Raw genomic sequence first — 16,947 nt, 5'->3', positions numbered from 1 at the left:
TGCTCCTCTTCACTACAAAGGGTTGTAAAAAATGAAAATGGAACATTTTTTGGTGAATAACAGAAACTTAATATTTAAATGTGATATATGGGTCACATTAAAAATACAGAATTTTATACTTAACTTTTGTAGTCATACCTGCATAGAAATGGTGAACGTGTGGACAGAGGTCTCCCTATGTATCATCGGGAGAAATGCCCTCCTAAAGCTTTGTTACAGATGAACCCAAAGCATCTGGAGTCCATGAACAATCACCACAACGCTGGACCATAACCAACACAAGCTACAAATGCTATTGTAGCTGGCACCTGTATTTTAAAGGGGTAGTTCATCACTACCATATGGGCAATTATCTGAAATTTCCACTGGTTGAAGGTTTGTTGTTGAGGTTAGCAGTATTAGCTCAACATGATGCCATTCAGACTCTGGTTTCCACCATCTCTTCCACCTTTTGAAAGGCTGGGGGTGCCCATTGATGGAGGCTTCGGTTGCATCACAGATCTCCTACTGTCTGCCCTCCCTCAGATCGGTAGGAGTGCTGAGCCGCAGGTTAATGGTAGTGGCACTTGTTGCCCACTCTCTCACTGGCAGCATGCCTGCTTCCCTGCCATCCCCTCCTCCAACACCCGCCAGAAAGTCAGCTGGTACAGGAAGCTCCGGCAGCAGTTAAGATACTGCAGTCTGCAACGGGGCCCTCTTAGGTCTTGGCTTCCAGTGATCGTCAACCACGAGCAGCTTTATGTGAGGAATGTACTGTAGCCCGACTTGGATTGCATATATCTTCACGTGCAATCTGTAATGACCAAGCTGCATAGAAATTCATTGTTGTGGTCACCCTTAACTGCCACAGGCAGTGGCAGCTGTGGTCGTGGGCTGCAGCTCCTGTGGCAGCATTCTGCAGATTTCTGAAATGGCCTCGCGTGAGAAGTGCAGTCTGTTCCTATGCTGCTTCTCACTGGGGTTCAGGTAACTTAATCTGAGCCTTTTGACCCTATGAGCAGAGTAAGGCTGCCTGTGAGCGGTCCTCCTCCTGCCTGAACTCCTATCAGGGCAATGCGTTGCTTCCTGAAACCTCCCTGTCCCCCTCCCCCCTGTTGCTGCAGTCATTAAGGGGTGGCCAGTTTCACTCCCATCCTTCAGTGGATCAAACACTGCTAACAGAATGGTAGAAATACCAAACAAGCACAATTGTAGCTTGAAAAATATAGTTGCAAATGTCTGTTTCTTACATGTACTGTCCAGTAGTACTGGGTGGGTACAGCACTGAATGTTCATCACACTAAAGTCAATAAAAATAGCATCAGGGTCCCATTGACATCATTGGGCTTGAATGTGAATACTTTAGTGAGGATCCTGCCTACCTCTGGCAGGAGCTCTGGCTGTCTTTGTCGAGGCCCCGATCAAATTGGCGACAGCGGATTGGCAATGGGAGCTGGACGTTGTATTGTGCACCCCCATTTTTATTGTGCAACTCTTATTTTCCACCTGAAAACAGGGATGAAAATCGTCCCCAACATACAGAGGAAATCATTCCTATTGTGTTTTTTTTCTCCTTTCGTCCTGTTATGTGTCAGTTATCGTTAGTTCGCTCTTTTTATCCACTACCTCAGATTGCCTCTTTCTCTCTCTCTCTTTCTCTTTTTTCCCCGCCTACCCCCACGCCACCCCTAAAGCAACAGTACATGCAAATCTCAGATGAGTAGACCAGGCCTGTGCTGTGGATATTGGGGATGAGAGAAGGAAAGAAAGCAGAAAGAAGAAATCCTGTCTCTTACTCTGTGCTGCAGTGTATTGGTTCACCAGTGGTGTTGTGTCACTGAGCTGATTTGATAATCTGTTCAGGACACTAACTGAATTTGATTTTTTTCCCCAGCCATCACGTGATGATCTTCCAGCTATTAGTAATGGGAGAGCTCCATCACCACTCGATACAGAGCACTGGGAATATGGAATGATAGCAAAATATTCATGTATTGGTGACTATTTGTTGATTGGTGCAGACAAACCTGTTTCTACAGGTACTGGAAAGTGGGACAAGGAGCCTCCGACATGTAAAGGAGCAGTTAATTGCTACTTTTTGTTTGAATATCAGAATACTCTTCTTGAACAACTCCAGTGACAATCATTTAATCATATGCAAGCATCTCCAATGTCCCACAAACTGAAGGAATGGTTTGCTGGAAAAATTAAACTTTTTGTTGCAGTGGTGTAGTGTTTTAGCCAAATGTAAATTGGTTTAGAACGAAACTGCAATGCTTAAATGTTAGTTTCCACTGAAACATGTACCTCAGAGTGGGACTGAATAAGCCTATAGAACAGAGAACCTTTCTTAATTTAAAGTTGGTAAAATATCTGATACTATGGTACTCCCACCTACAATCTGCTGGTTATTAATAAGTAACTTAAATTTCGGGCATGATCCTGCTCCCTTTTTTAAAAATTCATTCACGATATGTGGCCGTCGCTGGCAAGGCCAGTATTTATTGCCTATCCCCGATTGCCCTTGAGGAGGTGGCGGTGAGCCGCCTTGTTGAACAGCTGCAGTCCGTGTGGTGAAGGTACTCCCCCAGTGCTGTTAGGTAGGGAGTTCAAGGATTTTGACCCAGCGACGATGAAGGAACGGTGATATATTTCCAAGTCTGGATGGTGTGTGACTTGGAGGGGAACGTGCAGGTGGTGTTGTTCCCATCTGCCTGCTACTCTTGTCCTTCTAGGTGGTAGAGGTCGCGGGTTTGGTAGGTGCTGTCAAAGTAGCCTTGGCGAGTTGCTGCAGTGCATCCTGTGGATGGTACACACTGCAGCCACATTGTGCCGGTGGTGAAGGGAGTGAATGTTTTGGGAGGTGGATGGGGTGCCAATCAAGCGGGCTGCTTTGTCCTGGATGGTTTCGAGCTTCGAGTATTGTTGGAGCTGCACTCATCCAGGCAAGTGGAGAGTATTCCATCACACTTCCGACTTGTGCCTTGTGGATGGTGGAAAGGCTTTGTGGAGTCAGGAGGTGAGTCACTCGTCGCAGAATACCCAGCCTCTGACCTGCTCTTGTAGCCACAGTATTTATGTGGCTGGTCCAGTTAAGCTACTGATCAATGGTGACCCCCAGGATGTTGATGGTGGGGGATTTGGCGATGTTAATGCCGTTGAATGTCACGGGAAGATGGTTAGACTCTCTCTTGTTGGAGATGTAATTCTCTCTGTCTGTATAATTTGACACAATGTGTAATCAGCATACCGGGACCTACTGTTTTCCGTGGCTAAAATGTCTGAACACCAGCGACACCTTTTGATTGGTATGATGATGTCCCAGCCTCATATAAGATATGCGATTTGAGAACCTCTTATTCACTCACTCATCTGACGAAGGGGATAATCTCCGAAAGCTTGTGATTTTAAAATAAAATTGTTGGACTATAACCTGGTGTTGTAAGATTCCTTACATTTGTCCACCCCAGTCCATCACCGGCATCTCCACATCATTGTTGGAGATGGTCATTGCCTGGCGCGAATGTTACTTGCCACTTCTCAGCCCAAGCCTGGATGTTGTGCAGGTCTTGCTGCATGCGGGCTTGGACTGCCTCATTATCTGAGGGGTTGCGAATGGAACTGAACACTGTGTAATCATCAGCGCACAACCCCATTTCTGACCTTATGATGGAGGGAAGATCATTGATGAAGCAGCTGAAGATGGTTGGGCTCAGGACACTGCCCTGAGGAACTCCTGCAGCAATGTCCTGGGGCTGAGAAGATTGACCTCCAACAACCACTACCATCTTCCTTTGTGCCAGGTATGACTCCAGCCACTGGAGAGTTTTCTCCCTGATTCCCATTGACCTTCAATTTGACTAGGGCTCCTTGGTGCCACACTTGGTCAAATGCTGACTTGATGTCAAGGGTAGTCACTCTCACCTCACCTCTGGAATTCAGCTCTTTTGTCCATGTTTGGACCAAGGCTGCAATGAGGTCTGGAGCCGAGTGGTCCTGCGGAACCCAAACTGAGCATCGGAGAGCAGGTTATTGGTGAGTAAGTGCCGCTTGATAGCACTGTCGACGACACCTTCCATCACTTTGTTGATGATTGCGAGTAGACTGATGGGGCGGCAATTGGCCAGATTGGATTTGTCCTGCATTTTGTGGACAGGACATACCTGGGCAATTTTCCACATTGACAGGTAGATGCCAGTGTTGTAGCTGTACTGGAACAGCTTGGCTCGAGACGTGGCTAGTTCTGGAGCACAAGACTTCAGCATTACAGCCGGGATGTTGTTGGGGTCCATCGCCTTTGCTGTATCCAGTGCAGTCAGCCATTTCTTGATATCACATGGAGTGAATCGAATTGGCTGAAGACTGGCTTCTGTGATGGTGGGGATAACGGGAGGAGTCCGAGATGGATCATCCACTCGGCACTTCTGGCTGAAGATGGTCGCAAACACTTCAGCCTTGTCTTTTGCACTCACGTGCTGGACTCCGCCATCATTGAGGATGGGGATGTTTACAGAGCCGCCTCCTCCCGTTAGTTGTTTAATTGTCCACCACCGTTCACGACTGGATGTGGCAGGACTGCAGAGCTTTGATCTGATCCTTTCGTTGTGGAATCGCTGAGCTCTGTCTACAGCATGTTGCTTCCGCTGTTTAGCATGCATGTAGTCCTGAGTTGCAGCTTCACCAGGTTGGCACCTCATTTTTAGGTACGCCTGATGCTGCTCCTGACATGCTCTTCTACACTCCTCATTGAACCAGGATTGATCCCCTGGCTTGTTGGTAATGGTAGAGTGAGGAATATGCCAGGCCATGAGGTTACAGATTGTGCTGGAATACAATTCTGCTGCTGCTGATGGCCCACAGCACCTCATGGATGCCCAGTTTTGAGCTGCTAGATCAGTTCTGAATCTATCCCATTTAGCACAGTGGTAGTGCCACACAACATGTTGGATGGTATCCTCAGTGCGAAGACGGGACTTCGGCTCCATGAGGACTGTGCGGTGGTGACTCCTACCAATACTGTCATGGACAGATGCATTTGCGCCTGGTAGATTGATGAGGTCAAGTCGGTTTTTCCCTCGTGTTGGTTCGCTCACCACCTGCCTCAGGCCCAGTCTGGCAGCTATGTCCTTCAGGACTCTGCCAGCTCGGTCAGCAGTGGTACTACCGAGCCACTCTTGGTGATGGACATTGAAGTCCCCCACCCAGAGTATATTCTGTGCCCTTCCTTCCCTCAGTGCTTCCTCCAAGTGATGTTCAACATTGAGGAGAACTGATTCATCAGCTGAGGGAGGGCGGTAGGTGCTAATCAGCAGGAGGTTTCCTTGCTCATGTTTGACCTGATGCCATGAGATTTCATGGGTCCAGAGTCAATGTTGAGGATTCTCAGGGCCACTCCCTCCTGACTGTATATCACTGTACCGCCACCTCTGGTTGGTCTGTCCTGCCGGTGGGACAGGACATACCCAGGGATGGTGATGGAAGAGTCAGGGAAGTTGGCTGAAAGATATGATTCTGTATGACTATGTCAGGCTGTGGCTTGACTAGTCTGTGGGACAGCTCTCCCAATTTTGGCACAAGTCCCCAGATGTTAGTGAGGAGGACTTTTCAGTCACGACTGGGCTTGGTTTGCCTTTGTTGTGTCCGGTGCCTAGTGGTCCAATGCCGGGTGGTCCGTCCGGTTTTATTCTTATTATGACTTTTTTTAATGAGGTTTTACAACTGAGTGGCTTGCTATGCCATTTCAGAGGGCAATTAAGAATCAACCACATTGCTGTGGGTCTGGAGTCACATTTCGACCAGACCGGGTAAGGACAGTTAGGTTACAAGTGTTGTAGAACAATTCCTTCAGAGGTACAATGGTACAATAAACTCCTTGATTGTGTTGAGAGTCCACAAGGAGACTGCTTGGGACAGATGGGATTTTTAACCATCTGAATAGGCAGTCAGTTTAATATCTCATCCAAAGGATGACTCCTCTTCTGAGGCAGTATTCCCTTACTGCATTGGACTGTCAGCTTAAATTATGTGCCCCATTCCTGGAGTGGGGCTCATACTGATAAACTTTTGACTTTGTAGTGGTGAGTGCTTGCAACTGAACTAAGCTGACACTTGTTAATAAATGGAACCCTCCAGAATGATAAAGATACAATATACTCCTTTTGACTTCAATCGTTTTTGCTTCCCAGTCATGTTACAAAATTCAGTGCTGGGAAAGAAGACATTTTATCCACTTTTGTTACCCAGTAACCACATCATTTCAGGCATACACCAGGCCTGGAATGGCCAGATACTGTATGATGTATCCTCTGCTGTGCCCTAAGGATTGAAATCAGCCCCAATTGTAATAAAGCATCTCCTACTGCACGAATCTGAATTTTTAATTTCCCAACTTGCCTTCTCTGTTGTCCCCCTTTGAGACTGTCATGCAATTACCATGCTCTGGGATAAAAGGAGTGTGGGGCTAAGGTGGCTGAAGGCTTTTCCACCCATGGTGGGATGAAGTGGGGGGTGGGGGGCAGGACAGTGTTGGGGATCAAATGATGCCAGAGCAGAGGTCAAGGAAGGGGACTGATAAGGTAGGATAGAGCGATGTAGTGGGGCACTTAACGAGGATGAGAATTTTAAATTCAAGGAATGGGGGCGGATAGCCAGTATGGATCAGCAAGGGTGGGCTGGTATTAAACATGTGTTTTGAATGAATTGGAATTGATGGAGGGAGGAGAATGAGAGACCAGCAAGGAGAATGTTGGAAATATTGAGTCAATGATAACAAAGGTGTGCAAAAGGGTGTCGGTAGCAGTGGAGCTGCAATAGGGATGGAGGCAGGAGATGTTATGGAGGTGGAAATGAGCAGACTTGGTGATTGATAAGATGTGAGATTTGAAACTCAAATTTTGATCAAACAGTCTGACTTAGCCAGAACAAATGTCTGGAGAGAGCGATGGAGTCAATGGGAAACAAGCAGAACTTATGACAGGACCTGAAAACATTGGCATTCGTCTTCTCAGTGTTGATTTGGATGAAATTATTACTTATCCATGAATCAATGTCAGTCAGGTGGACTCACAATACAGAAGTGTTTTTTAATAATTCATTCTGGGGATGTCGGCGTCGCTGGCAAGGCCACTTTTATTGTCCATCCCTTCTTGCCCTGAGAAGGTGGTGGTGGAGTTTCTTCTTGAACCGTAGGAGTAATTTGATACAACTGAGTGACTTGCAGGGCCACTTCAGAGGACAGTTGAGATTTGCAGACATTGGTGTGGGACGAGTCACGTATAGGCGAGCCCAGGGATGGATGGCAGGTTCCCTTCCCTGTAGTACATTAGTGAACCAGTTGAGTTTTTATGACAATCCGACAGCTTGGTGGTCTGACAACACAGAAGTGGCTGTCGGGTTTGAAGGAAGTGATCGAGAGGGAAGTGATGGAGCCTGGTGTTATCAGCATACATATTTATGCTGTCCCAATGCCTGTGATTGATGTCACCATGGCAGGTAGACGAGGAAGAGGGGCGGGCCAAAGATAGATCAAGGAGTTAACACGCTCAAAGATTTTTTGCTGCTAATTTCCACAAATCTATTCTAGATGTGAGCAAGGCTCAAGAGTAGCGCTGCTGAGAGATTTTTTATCAGAAGCATATCTACAGTCAGTTGCCCAGTGGTGATTAATGCATTGTCCTTTTTTCAGTTGTTAGATGTCATCGTCCAGAATTGATTGTAAATGGCCGAATAATCGCAGGATTTGGACCAACCTATAAACATCAGGAGACGATCACCTACCGCTGTAATGAAGGTTATGAAATGGTTGGCAACAGTGTCATTGAATGTAGTGAAATTAACACATTTGTGCCCCCACCACCTACCTGCAGACCATGTGAGTAAACATTTCTGAAACTTGAGAATGGAATCAAATCACTTGGGTTCAACTTTTCCGAAGCCTGTCAAAACTATATAAATGTCTAACTATTGTTGTGAATTTTCCCATGTTGACATTAGTGCACTGGCTTCTTCATTGCTCCTCTTCACTCTAAAGGGTTGTAACAAATGAAATGGAACATTTTTTGGTGAACAACAGATATGTGATATACAGGTCACATTTAAAACACAGAATTTTATACTTTCTTACCTTTTGTAGTCATATCTGCATAGAAATGGTGAAGGTGTGGACAGAGGTCTCCCTCTGTATGATCAGGAGAAATGTCGTCCTAATGTTTTATGTTACAGATGAACCCAAAGCATCTGGAGTCTAGGAACAGTCACCAAAACCTGGACCAGAACCTGCACAAGCTGTAAATGCTAATATAGCAGGCACCTGTATCTTAAAGTGGTAGTTCATCACTACCATATGGGCAATTATCTGAAACTTCCACTGGTTGAAGGTTTGTTGGAGAGATCAGCAGTTGTAGCATCTTTGATTGAATCTCAACCTGGTGCCGTTCAGGCTCTGGTTTCCACCATCTCCTCCACCTTTGAAAGGCTCGGGCTGCACATTGATAGAGGCTTCAATTGCGTCACAGATCACATACTGTCTGCCCAACCTCAGATCGGTGGGAGTGCTGAGCCGCAGGCTGATGGTAGTGGCACGTGTTGCCCTCTCTGTCAACGGCAGCTTGCCTGCTCCCATGCCATCCCCTCCAACACCTGCCAGAAAGTCAGCTGGACCAGGAAGCTCCGGCAGCCGTTAAGATATGGCAGTCTGCAGCCGGGTCCTCTTGGGTCCGTACTTCTAGTGACCGCTGACCACGAGCAGCTTGACGTACGAATGCACTGCAGCCCGACTTGTATCGCATAGATCTCCAGGTACAGCCTGAAATGACCCTGGTGTATAGAAATTCAGGGTTGTGGTCATCCTTAACTGCCACAGGCAATGCAGTGGCAGCTGAGGTAGCCAGCTGCAACTCCTATCACTGCATTCTGCAGATTTGGCCTCTCATGAGAAGTGCAACCTGCTCCTATGCTGCTCCTCACTGAGGTTCAGGTAACTTAATCTGGGCCATTCGACCCTATTAGCAGGGAAAGGCTGCCTGTGAGCGGTCCTCCTCCTGCCTGGACTCCTTTCAGGGCAATACGCTGCCTCCTGAAACCACCCTCCCCCGCACCCCGCTCCCCCACCTGTTCCTGCATTCATTTAAGCATGGTCAATTTCACACCCATCCTTCAGCGGAGCAAACACTGCTAACAGTATGGTAGGAATGCCAAACAAGCAGAATTGTAGCAGGGAAATATAGTTGCAAATGTCTGTTTCTAACATGTACTGTCCAGTAGTACTGGGAGGTAACAGCACTGAGTGTCCATCACACTGAAGTCAATAAAAATGGCATCAGGGTCCCTTTGACATTATCAGGCTCCAATTTGAATATTTGGTGAGGCTCCTGCCTGCTTCTGACATGAGCTCTGGCTGTCTATGTCTAGGCTCCGATCAAATTGTCAACGGGCGGATCAGCAATGGGAGCTGGACGGTAAATTGTGCAGCCCCATTGTTATTGCGCTATTGCTATTGTGCAAACATTTATTTCTCGCCTGAAAACAGGGATGAAAATCGTCCCAACGTACAGAGGAAATCATTCCAATTGTTATTTTTCTCCTTTCATCATGTAATATGTCAGCTATAGTTAGTTCGCTTGTTTTATCCACTACTTCAGATTGCCTCTCCTTTCTTTTTCTCTTTCTTTCCCCCTTCCCCCATCCCTCCCCTGAATCAACAGTACTTGCAAATCTCAGATCAGTAGACCAGGACTGTGCTGTGGATATTGGGAATTGTAAACAATTTTACAACACCAAGTTATAGTCCAACAAATTTATTTTTAATTCCACAAGCTGTCGGAGGCTTCCTCCTTCGTCAGGTGAACGGTATGGAAATGACATTTTCGAATCCTTCGCATTTTAAAATCACAGAACAATGCCTGGTGATTACTGCCCGTTGCCAATGCAATCACAGTGAGCAGACAGAAAGGTGTCACCTAAAAAGGCCACTGAATATACAAACCCCCAAAATAAAAGAGAGAGAGAGAAGGAAGACAGTCAATGACCCGTTATATTAAAAACAGATAACATTTGTTCGCTGGTGGGGTTACGTGTAGTGTGACATGAACCCAAGATCCCGGTTGAGGCCGTCCTCATGGGTGCGGAACTTGGCGATCAATTTCTGCTCGACGATTTTGCGTTGTCGTGTGTCTTGAAGGCCGCCTTGGAGTATGCTTACCCGAAGGTCGGTGGCTGAATGTCCATGACTGCTGAAGTGTTCCCCGACAGGGAGAGAACCCTCCTGTTTGGCGATTGTTGCGCGGTGTCCGTTCATCCGTTGTCGCAGCGTCTGCATGGTCTCGCCAATGTACCATGCTCTGGGGCATCCTTTCCTGCAACGTATGAGGTAGACAACGTTGGCCGAGTCACAGGAGTATGAACCGTGCACCTGGTGGGTGGTGTCCTCTCGTGTGATGGTGGTATCTGTGTCGATGATCTGGCATGTCTTGCAGAGGTTACCGTGGCAGGGTTGTGTGGTGTCGTGGACGCTGTTCTCCTGAAGGCTGGGTAATTTGCTGCGAACGATGGTTTGTTTGAGGTTGGGTGGCTGTTTAAAGGCGAGGAGTGGAGGTGTGGGGATGGCCATAGCGAGGTGTTCGTCATCATTGATGACATGTTGAAGGCTGCAGAGAACATGGCGTAGTTTCTCCGCTCCGGGCAAGTACTGGATGACGAAGGGTACTCTGTTGGTTGCGTCCCGTGTTAGTCTTCTGAGGAGGTCTATGCGATTTTTCGCTGTGGCCCGTCGGAACTGTCGATCGATGAGTCGAGCATCATATCCCGTTCTTACTAGGGCGTCTTTCAGCGTCTGTAGGTGTCCATCGCGTTCCTCCTCATCTGAGCAGACCCTGTGTATTCGCAGGGCCTGTCCATAGGGGATGGCCTCTTTGACGTGGTTAGGGTGGAAGCTGGAAAAGTGGAGCATCGTGAGGTTGTCCGTGGGCTTGCGGTAGAGTGAGGTGCTGAGGTGCCCGTATTTGATGGAGATTCGTGTGTCCAAGAAAGAAACTGATTCTGAGGAGTAGTCCATGGTGAGCTTGATGGTGGGATGGAACTTGTTGATGTTATCGTGTAGTCTTTTAGTGATTCCTCACCGTGGGTCCATAGAAAGAAAATGTCGTCGATGTATCTGGTGTATAGTGTTGGTTGGATGTCCTGTGCAGTGAAGAAGTCCTGCTCGAACTTATGCATGAAAATGTTGGCGTATTGGGGTGCGAATTTGGTCCCCATGGCTGTTCCGTGTGTTTGGGTAAAGAACTGGTTATTGAAGGTGAAGACATTGTGATCCAGGATGCAGCGGATGAGTTGTATGATGGCGTCTGGAGATTGGCTGTTGTTGGTGTTGAGTATTGATGCTGTTGCAGCGATGCCGTCATCGTGGGGGATACTGGTGTAGAGTGCCGAGACGTCCATCGTGGTGAGAAGTGTTCCTGGTTCAACAGGTCCGTGGGTACTGAGTTTTTGTAGAAAGCCTGTAGTGTCGCGACATTTTCATGCACAAGTTCGAGCAGGACTTCTTCACTGCACAGGACCTCCAACCAACACTATACACCAGATGCATCGACGACATTTTCTTTCTATGGACCCACGGTGAGGAATCACTAAAGAGACTACACGATAACATCAACAAGATCCATCCCACCATCAAGCTCACCATGGACTACTCCTCAGAATCAGTTTCTTTCTTGGACACACGAATCTCCATCAAAGACGGGCACCTCAGCACCTCACTCTACCGCAAGCCCACGGACAACCTCACGATGCTCCACTTTTCCAGCTTCCACCCTAACCACGTCAAAGAGGCCATCCCCTGTGGACAGGCCCTGCGAATACACAGGGTCTGCTCAGACGAGGAGGAACGCGATGGACACCTACAGACGCTGAAAGACGCCCTAGTAAGAACGGGATATGATGCTCGACTCATCGATTGACAGTTCTGACGGGCCACAGCGAAAAATCGTGTAGACCTCCTCAGAAGACTAACACGGGACGCAACCAACAGAGTACCCTTCGTTGTCCAGTAATTCCCCGGAGCGGAGAAACTACGCCATGTTCTCTGCAGCCTTCAACATGTCATCAATGATGACGAACACCTCGCTATGGCCATCCCCACACCTCCACTACTCGCCTTTAAACAGCCACCCAACCTCAAACAAACCATCGTTCGCAGCAAATTACCCAGCCTTCAGGAGAACAGCGTCCACGACACCACACAACCCTGCCACGGTAACCTCTGCAAGACATGCCAGATCATCGACACAGATACCACCATCACACGAGAGGACACCACCCACCAGGTGCACGGTTCATACTCCTGTGACTCGGCCAACGTTGTCTACCTCAAACGTTGCAGGAAAGGATGCCCCAGAGCATGGTACATTGGCGAGACCATGCAGACGCTGCGACAACGGATGAACGGACACCGCGCAACAATCGCCAAACAGGAGGGTTCTCTCCCTGTCGGGGAACACTTCAGCAGTCATGGACATTCAGCCACCGACCTTCGGGTAAGCATACTCCAAGGCGACCTTCGAGACACACGACAACGCAAAATCGTCGAGCAGAAATTGATAGCCAAGTTCCGCACCCATGAGGACGGCCTCAACCGGGATCTTGGGTTCATGTCACACTACACGTAACCCCACCAGCGAACAAATGTTATCTGTTTTTAATATAACGGGTCATTGACTGTCTTCCTTCTCTCTCTTTTTTGGGGGGTTTGTATATTCAGTGGCCTTTTTAGGTGACACCTTTCTGTCTGCTCACTGTGATTGCCTTGGCAACGGGCAGTAATCACCAGGCATTGTTCTGTGATTTTAAAATGCGAAGGATTCGAAAATGTCATTTCCATACCGTTCACCTGACGAAGGAGGAAACCTCCGAAAGCTTGTGGAATTAAAAATAAATTTGTTGGACTATAACTTGGTGTTGTAAAATTGTTTACAATTGTCAACCCCAGTCCATCACCGGCATCTCCACATCACGATATTGGGAATGACAGAAGGAAAGAAAATAGAAAAAAGAAATCCTGTCTCTTACTCTGTGCTGCAGTGTATGGGATCACCAGTGGTGTTGTGTCACTGAGCTGATTGAGCTTTTAATCCCTGAAGCTTCAGATTTGATCGTCTGTTTAGGACAGTAACTGAATTCCATTTTTCCCGAGCCATCACTTGTGATGATCTTCCAGCTATTAGTAACGGGAGAGCTCCATCACCACTCGATACAGAGCACTGGGAATATGGAATGATAGCAAAATATTCATGTATTGGTGACTATTTATTGATTGGTGCAGACAAACTTGTTTGTACAGTGACTGGAAAGTGGGACAAGGACCCACCGACATACAATGGTCCAGTTAATTGCTACTTTTTGTTTGAATATCAGAATATTGTTCTTAGACAACTCCAATAACAGACACTCATTTAATCATATGCAAGTTTTGAAATGTCACACAAACTGAAGGAATAGTTTGCTGGAAAAATTAATGTTTTTGTTGCATAAGTGAAATATTTTTGCCAATTGTAAATTGGTTCAAACTAAACTGCAACGCTTAAATGTTAAAGTTTCCACTTAATCATGTACCTCAGAGTGGGACTGAATAAGCCTGTGGAACAGAGAACCTTTCTTAATTTAAAGTTGGTAACATTTCTGATACTTTGGTACTCCCACCTACAATCCGCTGGTTATTAAAAAGTAACTTTAATTTCGAGCATGTTCCTGCTATTTTTTTATTCATTCATGGTATGTGGCCATCGCTGGCAAGGCCAGTATTTATTGCCTATCCCCTATTGCCCTGAGAAGTTGGTGGTGAGCTGCCTTCTTGAACCGCTGCAGTCCGTGTGGTGAAGGTACTCCCACGGTGCTATTGGGTAGGGAGTTCCAGGATTTTGACCCAGTGACGATGAAGGAACAGCGCTATATTTCCAAGTCAGGATGATATGTGATTTGGAAGGGAACGTGCAGGTGGTGGTGTTCCCATGTGCCTGCTGCCCTTGTCCTTTTAGGTGGTAGAGGTCGAGGGTTTCAGAGGTGCTGTCGAAGAAGCCTTTGCAAGTTGCAGCAGTGCATCTTGTGGATGGCGCACACTGCAGCGATGGTGCACCGGTGGTGGAAGGAATGAATGTTTAAGGTTGTGGATGAAGTGCCAATTAAGTGGGCTGCTTTGTCCTTGGACTGGATCGAGCTCCTCGAGTGTTGTTGCAGCTGCAATCATCCATGCAAGTGGAGAGTATTCTATCACACACCTGACTTGTGCCTTGCAGATGGTGGAAAAGCTTTGAGGAGTCTGGAGGTAAGTCACTCACTGCAGAATATCCAGCCTCTGACCTTCTCTTGTAGCCACAGTATTTGTGTGGCTGGTCCAGTTCAGTTTCTGTTGAATGGTGACCACCCAGGATGTTGATGGTGGGGGATTTGGCGATGGTAATGCTAGAATGTCAGAACTATCATGTTCCCACTTACCTGACTGTAATATTCGGTCAAGATGTGGTAGAGTTTTACGTTGCACCAGTTAGATTACAGGTGTTGTAGAACAATTCCTTCAGAGGTACAATGGTACAATAAACTGCTTGATTGCGTTGAGAGAACACAAGGAGACTACTTGGGACACATGGGACCATTTAACTATCTGAATAGGCAGACAGTTTAATATCTCATCCAAAGGATGACACCTCTTATAAGGCAGTATTCCCTTACTGCATTGGAATGTCAGAGCAGGCACGAGGGGCTGAATGGCCTACTTATGTTCCTATGTCAGCTTAAATTATGTGCTCCAGCCCTGGAATGGGGCTCATACTGATAAACATTTGACTTTGTCGTGGGGAGTGCTTGCAACGGAACTGAGCTGTCACTTGTTAATAAATGGAACCCTCCAGAATGATAAAGATACAATATAATCCTTTTGACTTCAATCTTTTTAACTTCCCAGTCATGTTACAAAATTCACTGCTGGGAAAGAAGACATTTTATCCACTTTTGTCACCCAGTAACCACATCATTTCAGGCATACACCAGGCCTGGAATGGCCAGATACTGTATAATGTATCCTCTGCTGTGCCCCAAGGATTGAAATCAGTCCCAATTGTAATAAAGCATCTCCTACTGCACAAATCTGAATTTTTAATTTCCCAACTTGCCATCTCTGTTGTCCCCCTTTGAGACTGTCATGCAATTACCATGCTCTGGGATAAAAGGAGTGTGGGGCTAAGGTGGCTGAAGGCTTTTCCACCTGTGGTGGGATGAAGAGGGGGGTGGGGGGCAGGCTAGTGTTGGGTGATCAAATGCTGCCAGAGCAGAGGTAAAGCCAGGGGACTGATAAGGTAGGATAGAGCGATGTTGTGGGGCACTTAACGAGGATGAGGATTTTAAATTCAAGGAATGGGGGGTGGATAGCCAGTATGGATCAGCAAGGGTGGGCTGGTATTAAACATGTGTTTTGAATGAATTGGAATTGATGGATGGAGGAGAATGGGAGACCAGCAAGGAGGATGTTGGAAATATTGAGTCAATGATAAGAAAGGTGTGCAAAAGGGTGTCGGTAGCAGTGGAGCTGCAATAGGGGTGGAGGCAGGAGATGTTATGGAGGTGGAAATGAGCAGACTTGGTGATTGATAAGATGTGAGATTTGAAACTGAAATTTAGATCAAACAGGCTGCAAATGTTTTCAACAGTCTGACTTAGCCAGAACAAATGGCTGGAGAGGACGTTGGGGTCAATGGGAAACGAGCAGAAAATATGACAGGACCTGAAAACATTGGCATTCGTCTTCTCAGTGTTGATTTGGTTGAAATTATTACTCATGCATGAATTAATGTCAGTCAGGCGGATTCACAATACAGAAGTGTTTTTTAATAATTCACTCTCGGATGTCGGCGTTGCTGGCAAGGCTTAATTTATTGTCCATCCCTACTTGCCCTGAGAAGGTGTTAGAGGACTTTCTTCTTGAAGCACAGCAGTGGTTTGATACAACGAAGTGACTTGCTAGGCCACTTCAGAGGGCAGTTAAAATTCGCCGACATTGGTGTGGGACTGGAGTCACGTATAGGCCAGCGCAGGTATGGATGGAAGCTTCCCTTCCCTGAAGGACATTAGTGAACCAGTTGAGTTTTTACGACAATCCGACAGCTTTGTGGTCTGACAAGACAGAAGTGGTTGTACGGTTTGAAGGAAGTAATGGAGAGTCAGAGCCTGGTGTCACCCGCATACATATTTAAGCTGACCCAATGCCTGTGATTGATGTCACCACAGCAGGTAGACGAGGAAGAGTGATAGTCCAAAGGTAGATCAAGGAGTTAACACGCTCTCAAATTTTTTGCTGCTAATTTCCACAAATCTATTCTAGGTGTGAGCAAGGCTCAAGAGTAATGCTCCTGAGAGACTTTTTATCAGAACCATATCTACAGTCAGTTGCCCAGTGGTGACTAATGCATTGTCCTCTTGTCAGTTGTTAGATGTCATCGTCCAGAATTGATTGTAAATGGCCGAATAGTCGCAGGATTTGGACCAACCTATAAATATCAGGAGATGATCACCTACCGCTGTAATGAAGGTTATCAAATGGTTGGCAACAGTGTCATTGAATGTAGTGAAAATAACACATTTGTGCCCCCACCACCAACCTGCAGATCGTGTGAGTAAACATTTTTGAAACTTGAGAATGGAATCAAATGACTTGAGTTGAACTTTTCTGAAGCCTGTCAAAACTATATAAATGTCTAAATATTGGTGTAGATTTTTCCCAGTTGACATTAGTACAATGGCTTCTTCATTGCTCCTCTTCACTACAAAGGGTTGTAAAAAATGAAAATGGAACATTTTTTGGTGAATAACAGAAACTTAATATTTAAATGTGATATATGGGTCACATTTAAAATACAGAATTTTATACTTAACTTTTGTAGTCATACCTGCATAGAAATGGTGAACGTGTGGACAGAGGTCTCCCTATGT

The 16,947-nt window shown here is 46.5% G+C and overlaps 1 protein-coding gene across 3 annotated transcripts in view; it reads left to right on the top strand.

Annotated features, from left to right (window-relative positions):
- The window catches only part of LOC137344485 (sushi, von Willebrand factor type A, EGF and pentraxin domain-containing protein 1-like), a 128,089-nt gene that overhangs the window by 49,607 nt on the left and 61,535 nt on the right, over positions 1-16,947 (top strand). For 2 of the 3 annotated variants that reach the window (XM_068007491.1, XM_068007490.1), the window contains exons 11-12: positions 7,664-7,849; positions 16,442-16,627. The exons of the other annotated variant lie outside the window; for it this stretch is intronic. In XM_068007491.1, coding sequence (XP_067863592.1) covers positions 7,664-7,849; positions 16,442-16,627 — 372 coding nt within the window. The remainder of the gene's footprint in view (positions 1-7,663; positions 7,850-16,441; positions 16,628-16,947) is intronic. 3 annotated transcript variants of the gene reach the window in all.

This window comes from Heptranchias perlo, chromosome 27, assembly GCF_035084215.1.
Source record: "Heptranchias perlo isolate sHepPer1 chromosome 27, sHepPer1.hap1, whole genome shotgun sequence".
NCBI classification, from domain to species: domain Eukaryota; kingdom Metazoa; phylum Chordata; class Chondrichthyes; order Hexanchiformes; family Hexanchidae; genus Heptranchias; species Heptranchias perlo.
Note: the sequence above shows the minus strand (reverse complement) of the source record. Positions and strands in the feature narration are given on the sequence as shown.